This window comes from Amblyraja radiata, chromosome 16, assembly GCF_010909765.2.
Source record: "Amblyraja radiata isolate CabotCenter1 chromosome 16, sAmbRad1.1.pri, whole genome shotgun sequence".
Classification (NCBI taxonomy): domain Eukaryota; kingdom Metazoa; phylum Chordata; class Chondrichthyes; order Rajiformes; family Rajidae; genus Amblyraja; species Amblyraja radiata.
The window spans coordinates 33,858,927-33,886,571 of NC_045971.1; the positions used below are offsets into that span (position 1 = coordinate 33,858,927).

At 43.2% G+C, this 27,645-nt stretch overlaps 1 protein-coding gene across 3 annotated transcripts in view; it reads left to right on the forward strand.

Annotated features, from left to right (window-relative positions):
* The window catches only part of LOC116982109 (rho GTPase-activating protein 12), a 251,518-nt gene that overhangs the window by 204,766 nt on the left and 19,107 nt on the right, over window positions 1-27,645 (forward strand). Inside the window, exons 7-13 of one of the 3 annotated variants that reach the window (XM_033035431.1) lie at window positions 5,865-5,951; window positions 6,441-6,508; window positions 8,548-8,635; window positions 11,396-11,500; window positions 14,124-14,222; window positions 19,079-19,175; window positions 26,454-26,582. In XM_033035431.1, the coding sequence (XP_032891322.1) occupies window positions 5,865-5,951; window positions 6,441-6,508; window positions 8,548-8,635; window positions 11,396-11,500; window positions 14,124-14,222; window positions 19,079-19,175; window positions 26,454-26,582 (673 nt within the window). The remainder of the gene's footprint in view (window positions 1-5,864; window positions 5,952-6,440; window positions 6,509-8,547; window positions 8,636-11,395; window positions 11,501-14,123; window positions 14,223-19,078; window positions 19,176-26,453; window positions 26,583-27,645) is intronic. The other 2 variants (XM_033035432.1, XM_033035433.1) reach the window with 2 other exon arrangements.

Below are 27,645 nucleotides of genomic sequence, written 5' to 3' on the forward strand. Positions count from 1 at the left end.
AAATCATGTCGCAGACCTCACCCAGCCAGTACACAAGTGTTGCCATGTTTTGGCATCGACAAAGTTACAAAAGTTTACCGAACTCGCATATATTTTCTAGGAACAAGAAATAGAGAAAACACACTCAAAGTTTTCTCCTTCAAATTATTTCATAGAAGGTAGCACGGAAAGACTGTACATTAGTGGTGACACTGGCAGTTTTTGATTTGCTGGATTTCTTGTTTCAGCTTCCGCCAGTCAATTGCCCCTCCTTCCCACTCTCCAGCTGCCCATTGGATTTTCCTCCTCTCACTACTTAAATTATAACATAGGATGCTCAAAGCTGTTATCACTTACACTTGATCCAGGTTAAAAATCATTCAGACGGTACAGTGCCCTCCATAATGTTTGGGACAAAGACCCATCATTTATTTATTTGCCTCTGTACTCCACAATTTGAGATTTGTAATCGAAAAAAATCACATGTGGTTAAAGTGCACATTGTCAGATTTTATTAAAGGGCATTTTTATACAATTTGTTTCACCATGTAGAAATTACAGCTGTGTTTATACCTAGTCCCCCCATTTCAGGGCACCATAATGTTTGGGACTCATGGCTTCATAGGCGTTTGTAATTGCTCAGGTGAGTTTAATTGCCTCCTTAATGTAGGTATAAGAGAGCTCTCAGCACTTAGTCTTTCCTCCAGTCTTTCCATCATCTTTGGAAGCTTTTATTGCTGTTTATCAACATGAGGACCAAAGTTGTGCCAATGAAAGTCAAAGGAGCCATTATGAGATTGAGAAACAAGAATAAAACTGTTAGAGACATCAGCCAAACATTAGGCTTACCAAAATGAACTGTTTGGAACATCATTAAGAACCTGTCCTACATAGGCGACTTTTTAGGCAAGTGCAGGAGACTGCGCTCGCCTCATGATCGCCACATGGTCACCACATGTTTGTTGGTGATCTCTGGTGAGTCTCCTTCATGGAGTTCCTGGAGTCTGGTAACTAGTCGTGGCCTCAGTATGGTCGCCGCAATCTTTTCAACATGTTAAAAAAATTCTGCGACCAAAAATTGGTCACAATGGAGAAAATCGATAATCCTGTAGTCGTGGGTGCAGTGGTAGTGGGGTCGCCATGTAGTTATGGGTAGTCGAGGTAGTCTTGGTAGTTTTAGTTAATCGCCTTTGCTGACCGGTCATTTTCATTGGCTCATTGGGGGAAAAACGTAAGCATGAGTTTTCAGAACCAAGGATAACCGACCGGTAATGTTAAATGCCTGCTAAACTTCACAGCTCTGTATCTCTGGCTTATTAAAAGTTGTCTGGCTTCTTAAAAGTGTCTCCACTCCTTCTCCCTTCTTCTCCGCCCCCTTCTTCACTCCCCCTCCCCCCTCTTTTAAAGGACTTATCGTACACTGTGCTAACCATCTTTAACCTTCCTGTTCATCGCAGTGTGTGCCTGTATCACCTTGGCTTTGCACCGTGTGAATTTCAGACAGCGCTCCCCCGCTTTCCCTGGCCCCCGCCTTTGCGATGTGTTTGAGTGTGTGTTCCACTCTGACAGTCACCGTTCCAATTCCCAGTTTTTCAGGCGAGTGCCGCGAACTTGACAGTCGCTGGCAGTCTGCTGAAAAATCGCCTAAGTGGGACAGGCCCATTAAGAAGAAGGGAGAGCACTGGGGAGCTTACGAATCGCAAAGGGACTGGCAGGCCAAGGAAGACCTCCACAGCTGATGGTAGAAGAATTGTCTCTATAATAGAGAAAAATCCCCAAACACCTGTCCGACAGATCAGAAACACTCTTCAGGAGAGGTGTGGATTTGTCAATTACCAGAAGACTTCATGAACAGAAATACAGAGGCTACACTGCAAGATGCAAACTACTGGTTAGCTGCAAAAATAGGATGGCCGGGTTACAGTTTGCCAAGAAGTACTTAAAAGAGTAACCACAGTTCTGGAAAAAATGTCTTGTGGACAGATTAACATATCAGAGTGATGGCAAGAGCAAAGTATGGACGAGACAAGGAACTGCCCAAGATCCAAAGCATACCACCTCATCTGTGAAACGGTGGTGGAGGTGTTATGGCCTGGCATGTATGGCTGCTGAAGGAACTGGCTCACTTATCTTCATTGATGATACAACAGCTGATGGCAGTAGCATAATGAATTCTGAAGTGTATAGACACATCCTATCTGCTCAAGTTCAAACAAATGCCTCAAAACTAATTGGCTGGCAGGTCATTCTATAATAAGACAATGATCTCAAACATACTGCTAAAGCAACAAAGGAGTTTTTCAAAGCTAAAAAAATGGTCAATTCTTGAGTGGGCAAGTAAATCACCTGATCTGAACCCAAATGAGCATGCCTTTTATATGCTGAAAAGAAAACTGAAGGGGACTAGCCCCCAAAACAAGCATAAGCTAAAGATGGCTGCAATACAGGCCTGGCAGAGCATCACCAGAGAAGACACCCAGCAACTGGAGATGCCCATGAATCGCAGACTTCAAGCAGTCATTGCATGCAAAGGATATGCAACAAAACACTGAACATGACTACTTTCATTTACATGACAATGCTGTGTCCCAAACATTATGGTACCCTGAAATGAGGGTACTATGTATAAACACTGCTGTAATTTCTACATGCTGAAACCAATGTGTAAAAATGGCCTTTATTCAAATCTGACAATGTGCACTTTAGGCAAGGCAAGGCAAGGCAAAGCAAGTCAACTTTATTTATATAGCACATTTCATACACGAGGCAGACTCAAAGTGCTTCACATAAAAACATGTCATACAATAAAATGAAATAATAAAATGAAATAAAATAGAACTAAAAGAAAAGAAAAGAAAAATTAAAAATGCATTATAAAAAGTGCAAAAGTTAAAAGTGCAATGTAGTTAAGATTTAGCTGAAAGCTAAAGTAAACATAAAAGTTTTCAGTCTTGTTTTAAAAGTGGTCAAAGTTGAGGCAAGTCTTAAATCTTCAGGAAGTTTATTCCAGCTATTTGTTGCATAATAACTAAATCCTGCTTTCCCATGTTTTGTATTTACTCTGGGAATCACTAACAGGTTGGTTTCAGAAGATCTTAGCGGTCTAGAAGGCTTATATAGTGGAAGCATGTCAGTAATATACTTTGGTCCTAAACCATGTAGTGATTTATAGGTGAGCAGCAGGATTTTAAAATCAATTCTCTGACATACAGGGAGCCAATGTAAGGATTTAAGAATTGGTGTAATGTGTTCAAATTTTTTGGTCTTTGTTAGAACTCTAGCAACAGCGTTCTGAACAAGCTGTAGCTGCCTGACAGTTTTTTTCGGAAGACCTGCAAGGAGACCGTTACAATAATCTAGCCTGCTAGTAATAAAGGCATGTACAAGTTTTTCTAAGTCTTGAGCTGACATGAGTCCTCTTAATCTTGCTACGTTTTTGAGGTGATAGTAGGCCGATTTTGTTACTGATTTGATGTGACTGTCGAAATTTAAATCTGAATCCATAATGACCCCAAGATTTCTGGCTTTGTTTGAAGTTTTCAGGGACAGAGAGTGTAGGTGTTGGGTTACTTTAAGCCTTTCTTTTTTAGCACCAAAAACAATTATCTCCGTTTTGTCCTTATTTAGTTGGAGAAAATGTTGGCACATCCAGTCTTTGACTTGCTCAATGCACTGGCACAGCAGATCTATGGGGCGATAGTCATTTGGTGATAGCGCTACATAGATTTGAGTGTCATCGGCATAGCAGTGGTGGTCAATATTATTATTTCGCATGTGATGTGATTTTTTCTAATACAAATCTCAAATTGTGGAGTACAGAGGCAAATAAATAAATGATGGGTCTTTGTCTCAAACATTATGGAGGGCACTGTATTGATTTAGTCTGAAATATATATATCTATATTTCGACTCGTGATAGCACTTGAATGCTTTTGTGTTCTTCGAGTCCTAGATACAACTATTTTGAATAGACAATCAGAAAGGGACAAGGCAGCGACTATATTAAAACTTAAAATGCAAATATGGTACTAAAACAATTCCATTATAATAAGAACAAAGGGTTGGGAGTTTATATGTAGCTGAAAATAAATTGTACATAATATAATTGTTAATCCAAAATAATAACTCTCGTAAGGGCACAGAATTGATCTTGGATGTGTTAAAACCTAAAAGCTTAATTCAGTGGCCTATACCATGCAATATGTTGTAAAGCTAGAGAGAACGCGATAGAAGTTATTTCCCCTCAAGATCTATGGGTTACATAATGGGCAAGATATTTGTTCCATAGAAGACACAATAAGAAGAGAATAAGACACAAACATTGCGGACTAGACTTCCCATGCACAGGCAATAAATATCTTGCGTAGGAAGAAACTGCAAATGCTAGCTTGTACCGAAGATAGACACAAAATGCTGGAGTAACTCAGTAGGTCAAGCAGCATCTCTGGAGAAAAGGAATAGGTGACATTTTGGGTCGAGACCCTCCTTCAGACTGAAGCGAGTCTGAAGAAGGGTCTCAACCTGAAATGGCACCTATTTCTTTTCTCCTCAGATGCTGACTGACTCGCTGAGTTACTCCCGCATTTTGTGTCTATCTTCGGTACAAACTAGCATTTGCAGTTTCTTCCTACGCAAGATATTTATTGCCTGTGCATGGGAAGTCTAGCCCGCAATGTTTGTGTCTTATTCTCTCCCTGCTGTTTTGTATATGGAATTTATTGCAGGACATTTTAAAGTAAGTGCCTTGTTATTTTCCTGGAAGCAAATCAGGGAAAAAAAAAAAAAAAATGATCAAGAATGAACATGCAACAGAAAAGGAAGAGATGGTGTTAGAAGACAGTTCATAGCACTGGTCTCTGGTGCACCAGCACTGACTCTGCAAAATGATTGCATTCTCAAAGGCCTGTCCCACCAGCATGCGGCTAGCGCGACCTAACGTGGTCGCTTGAGCCGTCCAGCCTCGCGGGGCCGGTCCCACTTCGATCGCCGGAGCCGTATGGAGTTGTGCGGGGCTGGTCCCGACATCGCGCGGGGCTCCAAAAAACTGACACTGTCCAAAAATTCCGCGCGGCAACGGCCTGTCGGCCTGCAGCCGCATTGAGGCCGTACGCACCGCCTCGATGGGCGTACGCACCATCTCTACGCCTTACGCACTGTCTCGACGCCGTACGCAGCGTCTCGACGCCGCATGCAACGTCTTGATGGCGTATGCCTAGCGCGTGGTGTTGCGCGATGACGTCACCGCCCAGCGTACCGTTGCGCGATGACGTAACCGCCCGATGCCGTGCGACATCCAAATTCAGTCGACCCGCCTCCTGCCCAGCTGATTGGTCAGTATGATGTCGGGACCATCCCCGCACAACTCCAGACGGCTCCACGGTTGGAAGTGGGACCGGCCCAGCGAGGCCGTACGGCTCAAGCCACCACGTTTGGTCACACTAGACGCATGCAATCGCATGCTGATGGGACAGGCCCTTCAGAGATCACAAAGTGCGTTTGCATCTTGGTCAGTTGGGCTGAATATAACATGTTTTACAGTGAACTGCAATGGAACCAGATTTTGGAAATAGTTTGGACAATGCAGTTATTACATTGGTATGGACTATTTTCTTTGCTGATGTGTTTTCAAGCTGAGTGAAGCCAATCATATTAACTCCAGATGTAATATTCTTCCACACTGTGTTTGGAGGTACAGCATATCAAATGATCTTGGAGATGAATGACCTTCTGATATTCATTGTCAGCCCTTTAGGACCATCCATTCTGCGCTGCAATAACCTCTGAGAGAATCCTACAAGGAAGGGAACTTGTTGCATGGTTTAAATGCAAGCAACTAAATGCAATAAACCTATGAAATGAATTAATTTCTGTTTTGTTTCTCTAAGGCGTTATTTCCTACCCATAGGCGAAATGCGTCTGACTTTAGTGCTGAGCTTGCACTTGGGCAGCGCGTTGAGATCCTGCTCCCACACGTTAGTGATTCCTCTTGTGTGTGAAGCCACCTCCTCCTTCACACCGATCCACTCTCTGTAATCCTGCATCCCAGCTTGACGTGCTCCTCTGTCGGAGTTTACTCTTTATGCATGGTGCTTCACCAGGGATCCTATCATCGGGTGACTTTTTAAAGCTCTGAATTTTCAACTTTGGACAATTTTTGTTTAAATGTAGCCACCACTTTGTGCCTGATGCATTCTCATATCATTAACATTCCCATGGTGTTAGTTGGGGCTGTGCAGTGTCACTGAGTTTCTGACTCTCCTTGTTATGGATACTCTGTGGGTATTCACTTTATTGTACGGTTCTTGGTGTTGGTGTTTTCGGTTCTCAAATCCCAGCATGTAGCTCATTTCTGTTCCCCTTGTAACGCACCTATTCATTGGGTGTTTGACGTGCATGGGCAGAGCGTGGCTGACATTGTCCGTTTGTATGTCCTCACTTGTGATTTCCCTTCAATTGTTTAGTCCCAAACGCTGGACAAAGCTGGAATTTTAAACAAAGCCAAGGTGGCAGATAACGGCAAGCGCATCAGGTGAGAAATCTTTCCCAATAACTCCCAGGATCTGTGGCTGCACAGTCCTGGAGTTCCAAATGCATGGATAATTTCAGTGAATTTTTCACCATTCACCTCATCGGCCGTCGCATACAGCACATAATCCTCTGACATTTTCACCACCTGCAATGGGATCCCATTACTAATCACATCTTCCCATCTCCACCCCTTTCTGCTTTCCGCAGAGACCGTTCCCTCTGCAACTCAGAGGTTATAACTCATCCCTTCCCACTCAAACCACCCCCTCCCCAGGTACCTACCCCTGCAACCACAGCAGATGCAACAGCTGTCCCTTTACCTCCTCCCTTGACACCATCCAGGGACCCTGACAGTCCTTTCAGGTGAGGCAGAGGTTCACTTGCACTTCCTCCAACCTCATCTACTGTATCCGCTACTCCAGGTGTGGACAAGTCCAGGTATCGGCAAGTCCAGGCACAGGCTCAACTATTGTTTTGCTGAACATATCCGCTCAGTCCGCCTAGGCCTATGCCATCTCTCGCCAATCATTTTAACTTCCCTTCCTATTCCCACACTGACTTTCTGACCTGAGCTTCCTCCATTGTCAGAGTGAGACCACATGCAAATTGGAGGAACAGCACTTCATATATCACGTGGGCAGTTTACAACCCAGTGGTATGAATATTGATTTCTCTAATTTCAAGTAACCCTTGCATCTCTCTCTCCGTCTCTCCCCCAACCTGGTGATCCTGCTAGTTTCACTGTTTGTATCCCTTTATCACCTCCTCCACAGCAAAACAATCGACCATTGATGGCTCCTGGGTCATCGGTGCCAACTCTAACTTGTTCTCTAGCTTTTTTATACCTCTAGTTTCCCTTTCCCCAGACTCTCAGTCTGAAGAAGGGTCTTGACCAGAAACATTACCTATTCCGTTTCTCCAGAGATGCTGCCTGACCCGCTGAGTTACTCCAGTATTTTGTGTCTGTGTACAGCTTGCTTGTACAATAAATAGGATGTTATTTAAAGCTTTCTGACAGATCTCTTCCTTCCTGCTTGTTTCCTCACTTGCAAGTTAAGTATATTTGCAAAAAAAAGTGAGAAGCTCAGTGGGTCAGGCAGCATCTGTGGAAGGAAACAGACAGATAATGTGTCGTGACAGAACCTTTCTTCAGTCTGATGGAGTCGAGGTGAGATAGATGGTAAAACTAAGTATGGGGGTGGGATGTGGCAAGGGCAAGTGCTGGGGGGGATCCGGGTAAAGTGGGATTGATTAGCAGATGAGAAAGGTGGGGGAGTGATGGGTGGAGATGGTGAACCAAGGCTAGAGCAGGTGAAGAATAAAGCATGTGGATGGTGGAAGCTGATACGGAAGGAAGGTGGGGAGTGAAACGTAGGGCGAGAGGGAGGGGTGGGAAGAAAAATGTGGACCTGGGATAGGGAAAGGTGGGAGATGAGCGGATGGAGGAGGGGAAATAAATTGGATGTCAGGAGCAGGGGAGACAATAGACAATAGGTGCAGGAGTTGGCCATTCGGCCCTTCGGCCCTTCGAGCCAGCACTGCAATTCAATGTGATCATGGCTGATCATCCCCAATCAGTACCCCGTTCCTGCCTTCTCCCCATATCCCCTGACTCCGCTATTTTTAAGAGCCCTATCTAGCTCTCTCTTGAAAGTATCCAGAGAACTGGCCTCCACCATCCTCTGAGGCAGAGAATTCCACAGGAGTGATAAGAGAGGTGTATGGGGGCATGAGTGGGGGGGGGGGGCTGGGGCTGGGGGGAGGAGGAGGGGAGATAGGGTACCCTGAAATTGGAGAATTCAGTTTTCATGTCATTGGGATGTTGGCTGCCCAAGTGGGATATTAGCAGCTAATTTTTCTTGTATTATTTCATTAATCACCCATAATCCTACTGTGCCTGTTTCCTCTGTTACTGATTAATTCCCATCGGGGTTATGCACTGACATAGGATCAATCATAATTTCTCCTGTTGCTCACCGCTGCTCTGTTGCTCTGTTTCTGAAGGCTTGGCATAACTGATTTTGTTCTTCCTAATTTCAGGAAGAACTGGGCGTCATCCTGGACTGTTCTGCAGGGGGGAATACTGACATTTTACAAAGATCCAAAGAATCAGTCTGCAGGGAGCCTGGTAATGACATTTAAACTACAATATTACAAATTAAACCAATGGAAACAATGAAGTAGTGGGGTCATTTTCACCGGTCTATGTTTACATCCGAGTCATTTATATATACCTAGAATTGTAATTAATTTATTAGTCAAGTATGTAAACATACAAGGAATTTGATTTGCCAACAGTCATACAAAAAACATGTAAAACAATAAGCAACAAGATACATAACCACATAAAAATTAAACATAGACTTAAACAGCCACCACAGCGGCATGTGAGAGTCCCCAGGGCACACAGCATAAGCAGAGGCCCACACCATCAGTTCAATGTCCGGGCCACACACACACGCTCCTTCACCGTGATGTGACCAGAGTTGTACCGACTGCTATCACTCTCTCTCTCTGCAGTCCCCGTCCGCCCGAACAGTCAGAAAGCCGCCCATACTCGCACTGGACTCCGGGATGTTCTAATGTAGCAATGTCCCTGCAAACACCAAGATCACGGCACTCCATCCGAGTCCTCACCAGTGCGGGCAGCACACCCTTGTTTTTTCGATGACCTCACATTCCCCACTGTGATGGAAGGCAAATGTCTTATACCATCACATCATAATAGCAGTACAGCATAGATCCCTGCAGAACTCCACTGGTCACAGACCACCAGACAGAATATCCTTCCCCCTGAACACTCTGTACTCTCTCAGTAAACCAGCTATGAATCCATACGACCATGTCACTGTTAATCCACTGCAGTTTAATCTTCTCGATCAGCCTACCATGTGGGCCTTTATCAAATGCCTCAGTAAAGTCCATGTCGACAACAACCACCGCCCACCCTCATCGATCACCTTCGTCACCTTATTAAAAAAACACAATCAAGTTAGCAAGACATGACCTGCTGCAAACAAAGCCATGTCGCACATTAACCCATTTTCTCCCAAATACGAGCAAACCCTATCCCGAAGAAATTTCTCCAATAGCTTCCCAGCCACTGACATGAGGCTCACCGGTCTAGATTCTTTCCATTCTTGAATAAAAGAACGACAATAGCTACTCTCCAGTCTTCCGTGACCTCCCCAGAGAAGTTGCAAAGAACTTCATCAAGGCTCCTGCAATCTGCTCTCTTGCCCATTTTTCTAACCTGAGATAGATACCACCAGGTCCACTGAAAAGCTCTTCAAGACCCTCAACACCATCTCTCTCAGTCTCAAACTGCCCTTGCATATTAGTATGTAGAAAGGAACTATAGATCCTGGTTTATACCGAAGGTAGACACAAAGTGCTGGAGTAACTCACCGGGTCAGGCTGCATCTCTGGAGAAACAGGATGGGTGACATTTGGTGTCTGAAGAGGGGTCTCGACCCGAAATGTCATAATCTTTTTTCTCCAGAGATGCAGCATGACCCGCTGAGTTGCTCCAGCACTATGTGTCTATCTAGTATTTTACTGTTTTCCACACTGATCTTACTGTCCTCCCGATCCTAATCCCTGGTGAAAACAGATGCAAAGTACATCCCCTCACTCCAAACACACATTTCCTCCTTTATCTTTTTACCGTGAGTATGGGATTGAAAAGAGATTAGTGTCAGTAAATGAGTTCTTGTAAATGAGTAAATGTAGACTTGGTGGATCAAAGGCCCTGTCTCTATACTGTATCACTCTAGGGCCTTTGCTTTGCTGAAAGTGAGTGAGTGAAGGGATTAAAGGGACAATGAAACATTCATTAGACAGGTAATGCTGAAGCAGGTACTATCGCAAAGTTTAAGAAACATTGGGTTTCTGAAACACAAGTACATGGGTAGGACTGGTTTAGAGGGATATGGGCCAAATTCAGGCAGATGGGATTAGTGTAGCTGGGACATGTTGGTCGGTGTGGGCAAGTTGGGCAGAAGGTCCTGTTCCCACACTGTATGACTCTGTGACTCAGCAGCCAAGAGAGGTGAGACATTACTGGGGAGGATGGAAGGAGGGAGCAAACTTGTACAAGAGATTGCAATTGGAGGGATTGAGAGACGGAGTGAGGTATACCGGTTTTAGGGCATTGTTGAAAGAAGCAACGTGCTAAACAGATTTAAATATAGGTATTATAATTGGAAGCATTTAGTGTTGGGGGGGGGGGGGGTTTGTAACCCATCGAGGATAGGACTTGGGGGAGATTATGGGTGGCAGGGAGTCTGCAGGAAGTGTGACTAATGGGGGATGGGATTGGAAGAGTTGATGTTGGGTTTGGATGTGAAGTGCCTGAATCAGGCCATGTTGAAGGGGTGACAGTCAGTGAAAGATCACAGAGTGACACGGCTGTGGGGAGTGGAAAGAGCCCAACTTGTTCAAACAATATGTCCGATTACAATCGGCTTGCTGTGGGGAAAGTTGCAATTTACCTCTGAATCTTTCCATTTTCTACATTCTATTTGACTAAATGCAGTCAAATGATATCTGAGATGGCAGAGGTAGAAAGATATGTTTTGTAATATCATAATTACTTAACAGAGTAGAAACGAAGATAATGAAATGGAGATATTTTGGATTTTTCCTGATTATTAAAATGAAATAGCAAATCCATGAATGTCGCAATGGATTGCAAACTGAGTCTGGAAAAGATCAGTCGATTGATCAAACCTTCCCCTCGACCAGGATAATTGAAGCAAATTGAGCAGATACCCCCCTCATTTAGCCCACCATATCTCTCTGATCTTCGCACCTCTCCTCAGCTCTAAGGCAATCGTTTGGAACAGGCCAACAGCATCTTTCACATTCTGTGTTGATCTTTGTACAGAAACAAGCTATTGGCCAGATTATACCTGAATATACGGTTGAACTGAAAGGAGCAACAGTCGGATGGGCGACAAAGGACAAGTCGAGTAAAAAGAACGTGTTAGAGGTGAGAGCAGAGATCTTTCATACAAGACACGTATGGAATTGATTTCTCAGGCTTCTTCTGAAAGAATCTGTGTTTTAGTTCTTCAATCGATCAGATTATGGAGTATTTTATAAAACATTCTTTTCTCTGTTATTTCAGTAGAGGCATCGACATATTTAAATAATAGTTCTCTTACAAAACGAATGAAATCAGACATCCTTTCTTCATCAGTATTTTCCCCAGCATCACCTCCAACCTGAACCTTTCTGCCATTCTCACTGAGCGGCATGTCCAAACTCTGGTTGAATGTTCTGCTGTTAATTTCCATGATTAGCATCATTTTATGTAGACAACCAAAGCTACAAAATAACTGATGCATGTATGAAGAATCGTATACTTCAGTATAGTGGTTAGCAGGCAACAAAAGATTTTCACTGTATCTCGGTACACGTAAACTCGATAAACTAAACAGGAACTGAACTGTTTCCATCAAATCCAAACTGTCCTCGATCTCTAAAACTAAAACTACCTGCAGCTCTACTGTGCTACCCATTCATTTTATTGCAAGATCATTCTCTTCCCATCTTCTGAAGATGTAGGGTCAGAGTTCTACATTTGCTCACTGTCTCCAGCCATGATCACAGTGAATGGTGGTGCGGGCTCGAAGAGCCGAATGGCCTACTCCTGCACCGTCTATTTTTCATCTCACCTCTCTCCATTCTTCGGTATGCAGTAGTTAATAAAAAAGCTGGTCATGGCGAGCAGTGTGAATGTTGCAAAAACAATAAAAAATGAAAAAAATATGCGAGCAAACATAGTTATGGATTGAGATGGATTGCAGATATGGAGTTGGCATTTCATCTGCTACATGTTGGTGCACTCTAAGGTGCTGCAATGTATCCAGATTTACTTTGTGCTGTATAGAAATATAGAAACATAAAAATAGGTGCAGGAGGAGGCCATTCGGCACTTCGAGCCAGCACCACCATTCATTGTGATCATGGCTGATCATCCCCAATCAATAACCTGTGCCTGCCTTCTCCCCATATCCCTTGATTCCACTAGCCCCTAGAGCTATATCTAACTCTATTTTTAATCCATCCAGTGATTTGGCCACCTTTGCCCTCTGTGGCAGGGAATTCCACAAATTCACAACTCTCTGGGTGAAAACTTTTTTTTCTCACCTCAGTCTTAAATGACCTCCTCTTTATTCGAAGATTCTGGACTCGCCCAACATTGGGAACATTTTTCCTGCATCTAGCTTGTCCAGTCCTTTTATCATTTTATATTTTTCTATCAGATCCACCCTCATCCTTCTAAACTCCAGTAAATACAAGCCTAGTCTTTTCAATCTTTCCTCATATGACAGTCCCGCCATCCCAGGGATCAATCTCGTGAACCTACGCTGCACTGCCTCAATCACAAGGACGGTAACTTTGAGTGACCGGTGTACAAGGACACCCAGGTCTCGCTGCACCTCCCCCTTACTCAACCTAACCCCATTGAGATAATAATCTGCCCCCTTGTTTTTGCCGCCAAAGTGGATAACCTCACATTTATCTATATTATACTGCATCTGCCACGCATCTGCCCACTCACTCAACCGGTCCAGGTCATCCTGAAACCTCCTAACATGCTCTTCACAGTTCACACAGCCACCCAGCTTTGTGTCATCCGCAAACCTGCTAGTGTTGCTCCTAATTCCCTCTTCCAAATCATTAATATGTATGGTAAACAGTTGCGACCCCAACAACCAAGCCTTGTGGCACTCCACTCGCCACTGCCTTCCATTCTGAAAAGGACCCGTTCACTCCTACTCTTTGCTTCCTGTCCGTCAACCAATTTTCTATCCATGTCAACACCCTACCCCCAATACCATGTGCTTTAATTTTAGTCACCAGTCTCAAGGTCTGTGGGATATCAAAGCCTTTCTGAAAGTCTAGATACACTACATCCACTGGCTCCCCTTCATCCATTTTACTTATCACATCCTCAAAAAATTCCAGAAGATTAGTCAAGCATGATTTCCCTTTCATAAATCCATGTTGACTTGGACTAATCCTTTTACTGCTATCCAAATGCCGCATTATTACCTCTTTAATAATTGACTCCAGCACCTTTCCCACCACCGAAGTTAGGCTAACTGGTCTGTAATTCCCCGTTTTCTCTCTCGCTCCTTTCTTGAAAAGTGGGATAACATTAGCTATCCTCCAATCTTCAGGAACTGATCCTGAGTCTATTGAATATTTGAAAATGATCACCAATGCATCCACTATTTCTAGAGCCACCTCCCTGAGGAACCTGGGATGCAGATCATCCGGCCCCGGGGAATTATCCTCCTTCAGACCCATTAGCCTACCCAATACTATTTCTCGCCTAATGAAAATTTCTTTCAGTTCCACTACCCCCTTAGATCCTCTGTCCTCCAGTACATCTGGGAGATTGTTTGTGTTTTCCTTAGTGAAGACAGATCCGAAGTACCTGTTCAACTCATTTGCTATTTCCTTGTTCCCCATAATAATTTCACCCGTGTCTGCCTTCAAGGGACCCACATTTGACTTTGCTAATCTTTTTCCCCTTAACATACCTAAAGACTTAACAAATCTCATAACAATATATTAACAATACTCTCCTTGATTTTCAGTTGAAAACAAGAGGAGGTTCAGAGTACCTCATACAATATGACATAGACTCTGTCATTGGAGACTGGTATAAGATGATCAATGAGTGTATCGTCCAAACGGTATGTGCCTGGAAATGAAACAAAATTATACTTGTGATTGATATTGTTTTAGAGATGGAAATGGAAACAAGCCCTTCAGCCACTGAGTCCACGCTGACTATCAGCCACCCATTTACGCTAGTTCTAAGTTATTCCACTTTCTCACTCACTCCCAATATAATAGGGCAATTTACATAGGCCAATTAACCCACACGTCTTTGGGATGTGGGTGGAAACTGGAACAGTTGGTGAAAACCCTCTGGCCCTGTGAGACAGCAGCTCTACCAGCTGCATCATTATGTAACAATAATATTCAGTGGGGTCGTTAAAAATGGTACTGCCTCGCAGCGCCAGAGACCCGGGCTAGATTCTGACCTTGGGTACTGACTGTGGACATTGCGTATTCTCATGGGTTTTCCCCAGGTGCTCCAGTTTCCTCCCAAATGCCAAAGACGTGTGGGTTAGTAGGCCTCTGTAAATTGCCCCCAGTTTGTAGGGAGTGGATACAATATGATAGAACTGTATTTATCCCAGGAGGGAAATTGATCTGCCAACAGTCATAAAAACACTAAATACATGAAACAAGAAATTAACGTGATGAGTGAAAAGGTTTGAGCGATGTGCAAAGATTGGGGATGGTGGGGAGGGGGAGGGGAGTCAGTCTCAGTCTACCCCACGACAGAAGGGGGGGGGGAAGTTGTACAGTTTGTTAGCCACAGGGAAGAAGGATCTCCTGCGGCGTTCTATCCTGCATCTTGGTGGAACTAGTCTGTTGCTGAAGGTGCTCCTCAGGTTGACCAGTGTGTCATGGAGGGGGGGAGCTGTATTGTCCAGGATGCTCCACAGATTGAGGAGCAACCTCCCCTCCAAGACCAACCTCCCATGAATCCAACTCCATTCCCAGGATGGAGCCAGCCTTCCTGATGAGTTTGTTGATCCTATTGGCATCCGCAGCCTTCGCCCTGCTGCCCCAGCACATGGCAGGGAAGAAGATGGCACTGGCACTGGCACTGTCCCTTCTTGTACAGGGCCTCAACGTTCCTGGACCAGTCCAGTTTACTGTCCAGGTACACTCGAAGGTATTTGCACTTCTTAGTAAACTGCACATCCACACCATTGATGGAGACAGGGGACAGGGGTTCCTCTCCTCCTAAAGTCCACCACCAACTCCTTAGACTTGTCAGTGTTGAGCTGCAGGTGAATCAGCCCACACCACTCACCAAAGTCGTGGACTACTCTCTGTATTCAATTCAATTCAATTCAATTCAATTCAATTCAATTCAACTTTAATGTCATTGCACAAATACTGAGTATGGGTACAACGAAATGCAGTTTTGCGTCAGTCCGTAGTAGTAGTGCATATAGAAATTAAAAAAAAAGAAGATACAGAATAATCAAAAATACAGAATAATTAAACAATGGGGACGGAGGGACCGGAGAAATCTATCGGCGGGACTCCGAGTTCAGCAATGTGATGGTATAATTGTAGAAGCTGTTCCTCATCCTACTGGTACGAGACCTGAGGCTCCTGTACCGCCTCCCTGATGGGAGGAGGGCAAACAGTCCATGGTTGGGGTGGGAGGGGTCTTTAATGATCTTCCCAGCCCGTCTCAGACACTGCTTTCGGTGGAGGGCATCCATGGCAGGGAGCGGGGCACCGGTGATGTGCTGCGCGGTTTTCACCACCCGTTGTAGTGCCTTCCTGTCCGCAACAATGCAGCTGCTGTACCATACCGTGAAGCAGGTGGTCAGGATGCTCTCGATGGTACAGCGGTAGAAGTTGGTCAGGATCTGGGGGGACAGGTGGGCTTTCTTGAGCCTCCTCAGGAAGTAAAGGCGCTGCTGTGCCTTTTTGATCAGCTTGGAGGTGTTGAGGGACTAGGACAAATCCTCCGAGATATGTACCCCGAGGAATTTGTAGCTGGAGACGCGCTCCACCTCAGTCCCGTTTATATGGATGGGGGTATGACTGCCTCCTCTGACCTTCCTGAAGTCGACAATAATTTCCTTCGTCTTCTTGGAGTTGAGGACGAGGTTATTGTTGGCACACCAGGTTGTCAGGTGCTGGACCTCCTCTCTGTAGGCTGACTCATTGTTGTCACTGATCAGTCCTACCACCGTGGTGTCGTCAGCAAACTTAATGATGGCGTTGGATCCATACTTAGGGATGCAGTCGTGGGTGAAGAGGGAGTAGAGGAGAGGGCTGAGCACACAGCCCTGTGGCATGTGTTCAGTGTTATAGTGGAGGAGGTGAGGTTGTTGACCCTGACAGACTGGAAAATCATTCACCTTGCTCAGTGCATCTTGTACAGCAGAGGCGGAGAGACTGAGGGGTTGTTCATTCGGGGGTGGAGCAACTTTGATGGCTGGGGTTTTGTTATCCCGGTCAAAGCGAGCATAGAAATGGTTTAGCTCGTCAGGAAGGGTGGCGTTGTCTGGGGGAGGGGTGTTAACTTTATGGTAATTGGCAAGGGATTTGATTCCTTGCCACATGCGCCTGGGGTCAGAGTTGTTTTGGAAGTGCTCCTCAATCCGCCGTTTGTGGCATTCCCAATTCCCATTTTCAGATTGGCCCTGGATGAGCTGTATCCCTCAGCGTTGCCAGATCTGAAAGCGGCATCGCGAGCCTTCAGTAGGAGTCTGACCTCCCTGCTCATCCACGGCTTCTGTTTAGGGAAGGTCTTTATCTCTTTGTGGGTAGTGACATTATCGGTGCAGAATTTTATATAGTCCATAACTGTTGAGGTGTATGAGTTGATGTCCACTTGTGAATTGAAGGTGGACTGGGTAGCAAACAGACTCCAGTCTGTCTGCTGAAACTGCTGCTGTAAAACAGAGACAGCCCCCTCAGGCCAAACCTTCACTGTCCTCATGGTAGGTTTCACACGTCTGATCAGAGGTGTGTATTTGGGGAGCAGGAACAGAGAGAGGTGGTCAGACTGACCAAGGTGGGGGAGGGGGAGGGCTTTGTAGGCTTCAGTAATATTAGTATAAACTAAGTCCAGAATATTGTTTCTTCTGGTTGGGCAGGAAACATGCTGATGGAACCTGGGGAGTACAGTTTTAAGGTCGGAGTGGTTGAAATCACCCGCAACAATAAATGCCCCCTCTGGGTGAGCAGACAGATGTTTGCTGATAGCAGCTTGCAGCTCTTCCATTGCTAGCCTGGCATTAGCGTCCGGGGGTACATAGACTGCAGTGATAACAGTCGATGTGAATTATCTGGGCAAATAGAAGGGCCTGCACTTTAACATCAGGTATTCCAGGTCAGCAGAGCAGTGACTACCAATCCTAACAACGTCCGTGCACCATGTGTTATTCACATAAATGCACAGTCCGCCTCCCTTGGTCTTACCGGAGTCCTCCACTGATCTGATGGCCCTGAAGACAGTGCGCCCCTCCAGCTCGATGGCGTTGTCTGGGATGTTGTCGTTGAGCCATGTTTCGGTGAGGACCATGGCGTTGCAGTCGGCGATCCGCCTGTGTGTGGTGATCCGCAGCCTCAGTTCGTCGATTTTACTCACCAGGGACCGGACATTCGCGAGGAAAATGCTGGGCAGAGCTGGCTGGTGAGGATTTAATTTCAGCCTAGCTCGATGGCCTCCCCGCTTCCCACGTCTTTGTTTGCGGTCCCTGCGCCGCCTCCGGGCACTTCTTGTCGGGGGAGCTGGCCCGCTAGACCACGGTGTCCTGGCGATCTCCGGCGGCAGTTGAAAGTCGCTTCTGGGGCTCGTTGTGCAGAGACGGCCGAGCTCCAATAGCTCCTGACGGCCGTACAGAGTCTTCGCTCGGGTGCTCCGGGCGAAAACCAAGGTAATGATTAATAGGAAAATAACTAAATTACAAAAACTACGGAGACGCAGAGCCTCGCGTTGTGCACGCAACGCTATCTTGCGTCCAGCTCCCCCTCCCCCTCCCCCCTCACTGATGCAGCGCACAATTGCAGAGTCATCTGAAAACATCTGCAGGTGGCAGGAGACGGAGTTGTATCTGAAGTCCAAGGTGTGGATGGTAAACATGAAGGGAGAGAGGACCGTCCCCTGTGGGGCCCCTGTGCTGTTCACCACCATGTCCGAGACACAGTTCTGTTGCCTGGCATATTGAGGTAGTTGGTGATCCAGGACACCAATGGAGCACCCACCCGCATCTACGTCGGAGAATGTAGAATAACATAGATCTAGTGTAAACGGGTGATTGATGGTCAGTGTGGACTCAGTGGCTGAAGGGCCGGTTTCCATGCTGTATCTCTAAACTAATAATGGGTATTACTTGCCCCAGAGATGGAGGGGAGTCTCCAACCTCAAAACTGCAGCCCAAATGGGCAGATGATCAGATGGTGAAGGAACTCCCAAAGTGTTGTTTTATCATTTTGATCAAACAATAAATCAATGTGCTGTAGCACAGCTTCTGTATTGTGGTGTGTCCATGCATCTGTTGTATTGCAGCAGCTTCTGTATTGTGGTGTGTCCATGCATCTGTTGTATTGCAGCAGCTTGTGCATTGTGGTGTGTCCATGCATCTGTTGTATTGCAGCAGCTTCTGTATTGTGGTGTGTCCATGCATCTGCTGCCCTCGTACCCCTGGTGTTTTGATGTCTGACACTTTGGATGGAAATTTCTTTCTGAACGATTTTCCGGTTTTAGGAGTTTTAGACTAAATGTCTGTTTCTTCCCATTTATCTACTACTATCTCCATATATCATGTGTTGTGGCTTTGTTTATCTGTTGTTGATGAAATATGAAAATGGGTCTGCAAATACAAAAAGTATTCTCAATCAAGCTTCTACTCTGATTGCTTCCTGGAAACTTCGAGAGTGTTCAGAACAGGCGCTATTCTCTGCAAACGTTGCATGGTTAATCTTTTCGTTTCCCTTCAAGATGGACCCAGTGAACACAGAAGACGTTGACTCTGCTTATGACATAGCCGTTCCAGAGAGGCTCAACAACAAAGAGAAGGAGGAGAAACGAAATCGCTGTAAGTCTCTGCATTACTTTGAAATGTTATCAGAATGATGCAGATGTCCAATATCAATAGCACTGAGCTAAATAATTGACCAAAGAAAAGTAGTTACAGGTTCTTGGTACTGGAGTGCTGATTAGTTCATGATAAATTAGGCTGGTCAGCATGGTTTTGTTAAGGGGAGATCTTGTTTGACCAATTTGTTGGAATTATTTGAAGCAATAAATAGCAGGACAGACAAGGAGTGTCGGTGGATGTTGTTTACCTATATTTAGGAACGTCACAAAATTTTGAGATTTAAAAAATTAAGCATGTAATTTATCCCATCAGATAAAGCATAAAAATAAGTTTAACTTGATACCTAATTCATTTTCATATCTTCAGTATTAAAAAAGTTATGGTCATTTTCATACCCGGAAATTAGCATCTTGTTCCCTATTGCTTTTCCATTGACTTAACTCAAAAACTGTGATCGAGGACATCAATTGACATAAAAGTCCATAACTTTCTTAAAAATTCAGAGAACTAAATGAAAATGTCAGTTATTATAGATTGAAGCATTCTGAAACAGATATGAAACACCTTACTTGGATGACCTGAAATTAAAGCATATAATTAGTTAGTTACCTAATTGTAGCTAATTACAAAATTGACAGTTGTGACGGAAATAGTAATAAACACCCAGACTGTTTGAAAATTCAAAAATGTGATATTCTCAATATCATAACTTTAATATTATTGTATTATATGCTGCAAGTCCATAACAGATAGGTAAAGAAATTACAATTTCTAGCAAAAGACCAAGCCTTTATGGAGAAGATCAGTTGCTAGCTGGTACATTGGCATATCATAATCAGTAGCATCATCATATTCCTCAGATTGTAACCAATAAGCAACTCCATACACCTTGTTTTTCCTCAACTTTTCAATTTTGGCATTGTAAACTACAAGTTTTTGCTCTTCAAACCACGCATGACATGCCTTTCTGCCCACTACTTTCCCATTAAGAATGTCCTGTAGATCATCACATTATAGTAGTCCAAATTCAGATAATCTCTACGAATGTTGTCTCTTTTGCTGGGCATTTGGATTGACAATTTTGCATTTCTTCTTCGGAAACATCTGTTTAAAATGTAAAGAAAAAGCACTGAACAGCAGTAACAGAAACAAGTTGTTATTTGCAGTTTTGGAAAAAAAGGTAGAAATTATAAAGTTAAACGCTAAAACAAATAGTAAATACCCAACAAAAAATTCATATTCTCATATTCATCAGTTTCATCTAAATTCAATTACTAAATCTAAACATCTATCCATTTCTTAAGAAAAGGCTAACATTTTTAAAAAGCCTAAGTATCCAAATAACAAATAACAAACTGATCCCATTCACACAAGAATTCACAATATAACATGATTTTTAAATCTCACTTTGTCATGAATTTATATGCCAAATGGAAGGAATTTAATGTTTAATTCCCATAAATTAATCCAGAAACATCCACTCTCAAGATAATCAAAATAATTATTTATTGCACAGTACATCTGACTAAAACTGTACTGTGGATATTTAATAGGAAAATATTGATCATGGATAGACAATAACACAAAATATAGATGATTTAGATGTTCTTATTTGTTCTTATGATTGTGCAAAAAAATAATGAATTTGATTATCTTGAGAGTGGATGTTTCTGGCATGTGATCGATTGGAATGTTGCCATTGCCATAGATTTTAAGCCCATATTGGCAGGCAAGCCACACCAAAAAGCAAGATAATATGTTAAATAAACGACATACCTTTCATTTTGTCCTGCACTTGCGATCCGTGATGTCGAAGGCGTTGAAGGCATTTTTAGTCACGTTTAACTTCAATCCAGTGATGCAATCGTCCAGCAAATTTTTTTTTTTAAAAGGGAACGGAAGTGCGAACAATTTTTCTACATCAGCTAGCAGCCCGAGGAAATCCCTCTCCGACAACCAATGCAAACCTAGCAGGTTAGCCGGATGGCAGAAGGCAAAGAGTGTCAATAAAGGGGGCTTTTTCTGGTTGGCTGCCAGTGACCAGTGAAGTTCCGTAGGGGTTGGTGCTGGGGCCGCTGCTCTTCACATTGTATGTTATTGATTTGGATGAGGGGATTGAAGGCTTTGTGGTAAAGTTGAAATGCGGATGATACGAAAATAGGTGGAGGGGCAGGAAGTGAATAGAACGAAGGGACTCTTCAGATGGACTTAGACAGGTTGGGAGAGTGGGCAGAGAAGTGGCAGATGGAATAGAGTGTAGCAAAGTGTGGAGTCATGCATTTTGTCATGCATAACGGCGTAGACTATTATGGCGACAGACTCCAGAAATCGGAGGTGCAAAGGGACTTGGGAGTGCTGTGCAGGATTCCCAAAAAATTAAACTGCATGTCGAATCGGTAGTAAAAAAAGCAAATGTAATGCTTGCATTTATTTCAAGAGGGCTAGAATGCAAAAACAGATGTAATGTTGAGGCTCTATAAGGTGCAGGTCAGGCTGCATTTAGAGTATTGTGAGCAATTTTGGGCACCATATCTGAGGAAGGATGTGCTGGCTCTGGAGAGGGTACAGAGGAGGTTTATTAGAATAATCCCAGGAATGAGTGGGTTAACATATGATTAATGTTTGGCCGCACTAGGCCTGTACTTGCTGGAGTTTAGAAAAATGAGGGGGGGGGGGGACTCATTGAAATGTACCGAATAGTGAAAGGCTTGGATAGAGTGGATGTGGGGAGAGCACACACAGTACTCCAGTGAAAGGAAAAATATGGAAATGATTGCTACTGTCCTACACCTTGGGGTTGGAGTGTATATCAATTTTTAATGTAGTTCAATTCCCGCTCAATTTTATTTCCATAAGATTAACAGATACGTCTATATGTCAGTTATTATCTATCTATCTATATTTAAAACTGTGTGTGTGTGTGTGTGCCAACACCAGACACAGAAACGCCGCGATTTTTTCCATTTCGGTAGAGATTTCATTTTTTATTCCAAGTATTAAATTCACTATTCCTATTTCATTCCAAGTATTAAATTTCATTCCTGATTAAATGTCGTCGTGTTTATGTACACATTTTTAATAAAATCCTTCTCCCCCCCCCCCCCCCCCCCCTCACTAATTTTGTCGCCTCCTGCTGGTCAGCGACCATAACGGCTGCTGCCGCCCGCCTCTCGCCTCAAAGACGCCATTTAAAAACAGCCGCACTGCTGAGTGCTGGAATCTTATGTTCGGGAACAGCTTGAGTTGGAGGACCACATCTCCCGTGGGGGTTACGGATAGGGAACGGCTGCGTTGGGGGTCTGCACTTGGTCTAGTGTAATTTAATCCCCTGTGTTTCCAACATCAGTATAAAATACCTCAGGAGCATTGGCTTTGATTGGAAAATAAATGAATTTATTGACATGTAGCACAATGCCTCCACCCTCTTCATCTCTGCCCATTGCTGTACTACCCTGCCCGATACCCGTCGTAAAGTTGCCTCGTGGAGTGGTGAGGCCAGAGTTTCACTGTCCACCAGTGGGTCTGGCCATTGCACATCTCTCTGCTTGTTCCATGTAGCCATGTTCCTTGCACAGAAATTGGGCTAGAGACCCAATCATGAGCACTATTCCCTCTTAGACAATGTTTCCAGAACGGTTTTATCATGATCAGTTTTGACCAAGAACGTCCATTAATTCACTTAATCCCGCCTTCCGTGAACATCAGCCTTGCTGCCATTCCATTACTGCATCTGACAGTTTCTCAGAGTGATCCAGTGTCTTATCCTGGTCATTTGTTTAGAGTCTTAGATTAATAACTCGTGAAAAAGGGCCCTAAAGCCCAACTCGTTCATAACAACTAAGTTGCCTGTCTCAGTTAAACCCATTTGATGGCATTTAGTCCAAACCCCTCTGAGCCGTTACTATCCATGTACCTGTCCAAATGTTTTTTAAATGTTGTTATTGTACCTGCCTCAATCACCCTCTCTGGCAGCTTGTTCCATCTACGTGGAGAACATAGAATAGTGAACGAAGAACAATGCAGCCATTCGGCCCACAATATCTGTACCGACATAATGCCAATTCCTATTCTTATCAGCCTGCACATGATCCAGATCCCTCCATTCTCTGCATATTGATATGCCGATGCAAAAGTCTATTAAACACCACTATTATATCTGCCTCCACCACCACATTCCACCACCTACCACCATCTATGTAAAAAAAAAAACTGCCCCTCGCATCTCCTTTAAAATTTGCCGCACTCACTTTAAAACTATGTGTATTTGATATTTCAATCCTGGGGGAAAAGGTCCTGACTGTAAACACTCTGTAGGCCCCTCATAATTTTATATACATGTCAGAAGTGATAGGAGCAGAACTAGGCCATATGGCCCATCAAATCTACTCCGTCATTCAATCGTGGCTGATCTATCGGTTCTACAGATACTTCTATCATTTGTATCCTCAACCTCCAGCATGTTGCAGAGAAAACAATTCAAGTCTGTCCACTCTCTCCCTATATCTTTTTTTTTTTAAATTATTTTTATTAGAAGTACGGTAAATTACAATAATACACAACACATATATCTTAATACATTTTTTGTACCGCTTCATTTTTTTTGAGCTTTAAGAAAAAGATAGAAGTAAAGAAAGTAAAGAAAGTGCGCAAGAGTCGTGAAGTGCAAGAGAGTGTTGGGAAAAGAAAGCCCCTTAGAAAATAAGTTAGAGAAGGAAGTGAAGTAAGAAAGTAGACCCTAGAAAAGAAAGAAAAAGAAAGTAAGAACAATCGCTCTATTATAACATTAAACTCCGCAGAAAGACTACCAACCAAGTCTGTTTTTGTTGTTTTACCTCCCATTGCCAGGTCCTGATACCATTTATTTATTTATTTATTTTAAAAATTACTATTGCACCTCATGCTTGTAATAGGTCCATAAACGTAGACCACGTCTTTTGGAATTGGTTTGCTTTACCTGCTAAGAGGAATCTCATCTCTTCCAGATGTAATGTTTCAAACATATTTGATATACACATTTTTATTGTTGGTGTGGGCGCATTTTTCCAGAATTTAAGTATGAGCTTTTTTCCCATTATTAGCCCGTAATTGAGTAAATTCTTCTGATACACGTTTAATTCAGGGATACCTTCCGATATCCCAAAAATGATCCATTCTGGTTTTGGTACCAGTTTTATTTTAATTAATTTTGAAAAAATATCAAATATTCCATGCCAGAATTTTTGGATTTTTGTACAAAAAACAAAAGAATGCGCTATGGTAGCTTCTTGACACAGACATTTATCACAGATTGGTGAAACATTAGGAAAGATTTTATTTAATTTAGTTTTTGAATAATATAGTCTATGTAATGTTTTGAATTGGATAAGCGTATGTCGTACATTGATCGAGCATTTATGCACCTGTAGTAAATGATTATCCCAGCTCTCTTTTGACATTTTTATAGCTAATTCTTGTTCCCAGTCTCTTCTAATTCCATCTGTTGTGGGTATTTCTATGTTTAAAATGATATTATATAAGTACGATATTAGATTAGCTGATTCCGCCTTTGTCTTCATTGCTTCATCCAGTAAGTCGGAAGGCATATTATGATAGTCTTTTGTGTATTTTTTCAGATAATCACGAATTTGAAGATATTTAAAATATTGGTTATTTTTCAAATTATATTTCAGTTGTAGTTGTTGAAATGATAGTAATTTTCCCACTTCATACAGATCTTCGAGCGTTTTGATTCCCATTCTTTCCCATTGTATAAATGATTTGTCTATGATTGATGGTTTAAACGATGGGTTATTGACTATTGGTATTGAGAGAGATAGGTTTCTTAATTTTAGATTCTGTTTTATTTGTTTCCATGTTCTAATTGTGCTATGTATAATTGGGTTTTTATTATAATTTTTATTATTCAAATTTATTAGTGAGAGGATAATCGCTCCTATATTACTCGGGGAGCAGTCCCCTTTTTCCATTACAATCCAGTCCGCCTGCTGGGCAGAATTGTCCAACAGGTGAATCATATTTTTAATATTTACTGCCCAATTATAATACATAAAGTTAGGGAGCGCTAGACCCCCCCACTCTTTTCGTTTATTAAGGTGTGTTCTTTGTATTCTATGGGATTTATAATCCCATATGAAATTTGTAATGTCTGAGTCCAATTTTTTGAAAAACTTTTTTGGGAGATATATAGGTATTGATTGAAATAGGTATAGAATTTGTGGTAAGAAAATCATTTTTATAGCGTTTATTCTGCCTATTAAGGACATCAGAAGTGTTTTCCAGAATTTAATCAAATTATTTAATTTCTTAAGTAAGGGATTATAATTGGCTTTAAACATATCCTGGTAATTTCTAGTAATTTCAATTCCCAAATATTTGAATTTTTCTGTAGATATTTTAAAGGGGAATCTCTCCCTATATCTAACCCTCCTTATTCCAGGCAGCATTCTGTTAAACCCCATCATCCTTTCCAACGAGCCCTGTATTGTCACAGGAGCTGCACGCATTACTCCAAATGCAGCTGACTCAAAGTTACACCATGACCTCCGGACCCATGCGCACAATGCCCCCGCCAATGCCCCCGCCAATGAGGGCAAACATACCATCAGCCTTCTCAACACTCTACCTCTTTGTGTTGCCACTTTCAGGGAGTTATGGACTTCGACCCCAAGATCCTTTTCTACATCAATGCTATTTATCGTATATTTTCCCCTTGCATTTCACCTCCCAAAGTGCAACATCTCGTACTTGCTTGGATTGAACCCCATCTGCCATTTTTCCGTCAATTATTGTAGCTGATCTATATCCCACTGTATACCTTGACTGCCCTCCTCACAGTCTGCGACCCCAGCTATCTTGGTGTCATCTGCAAACTTTCTAACCAACCCATCTATGTGTACATCCAAGTATATATGTATAACAATGGAAGTCATAGCGTCATACAACACTGAAACAGGCACTCCGCTCCACCTCGTCCATGCTGACCAAGATGCTCCATCTAAGCTAGACCGATTTGTCTGTGTTTGGCCCATACCACTCTAACCTTTCCTGTCCAAAATCCTGACTTTGAAATGTTGTTGTATTATCTGCCTCAACTACCTCCTCTGGCATTTCATTGCATATACCCACCACCCTCTGAGTGAAAGTGTTTCCTCTTTGGTTAAACCAATGAAGGAATGCATACCATACACCTTTACCACTTATTCAACTTGTGTTTTCTCGGTGTGCTTAATACTAAGAGGTTTTGCTGGAGTTGATGGGCTGCTTTGTTCTCTTCAACAGCTGTCTACAAGAACCCTGTGGTCAACACCGAAACTGCGGACACCAAGAAAATAAAAACCAAACTAAAGAAGTTCCTACAGCGGAGACCTACGCTGCAGACTGTGAGGGACAAAGGTTATATCCAAGGTAAGGGTATTAGACTGCCCAGAAACTGTGGGCAGTGTTGAGGCAGCCATTTATTTTCAGCCACTTTGCTTTAACTGGAGCACCTCAGAATTAAATGGTGTCTCAATTGAACTAATTATTTCTATCCCTGGTAACAAACTGATCAGCATCCACTGACATCCACTTTGGTGCAGGCCGCATTTTACTCTGTCACCATGTTGCAGGTTGAGCGAGTTGCATCTGTTTTTGGACAGAAGCCCCAAAGTTCTGCATGGTTTTTCATCCCTGTCCTTTCACTAAATAATTACTGCCTGCACAAATGCAGCAGTAAGCAGTGGACATCCTGTTGCAACTGGGTGAACAGACCACAGGAAAATATAGCCCGCGGTGAGGATCGCAGAAAGCAAACGGTCGTATATTTTTACTACAATATATATTCAGTCAGCGCACGTTCCAATTTTAGACTGTGCGCTTCATGGTAACGATGGCAGTCTCTTGATGAGGTCCATTCAATGTGTGCTATGATGCATGTGTTTCTCCGATTGCATTGGATGAAGTTCAGCCCAGACCATCACACAAACCAACCTCCCTTCCATTGACTCCGTTTATACACCACGCTGCCTCGGCAAGGCCAGCAGCATAATCAAGGAGGAGTTGCACCCTGGCCACTCCTTCTTCTCCCCTCTCCCATCGGGCAAAAGATATAGAAGTGTGAAAGCGCACACCTCCAGATTCAGGGACAGTTTCTTCTCAGCTGTTATCAGGCATCTACACCATCCTACCACAAGCAGTCCTGAACTACTATCTACCTCACCGGGGACCCTTGGTCTATCTCTGATTGGACTTTATTAGCTTTACCTTGCAATAAAAGTTATTCCCTTATCATGTATCTGTGTATTGTGAATGGCTCGATTGCAATCATATATTGTCTTTCCACTGGCTGGTTAGCGCACAACAAAAGCTTTTCACTGTACCTCTGTACACATGGATCTGGAAAAGAGGAATTGTTTGATGGAGGAAATGTTGGATGATATCGGGCAAATGTTGCTGGCCTCAGAGATGGTACAGACAATCATATTTCAGA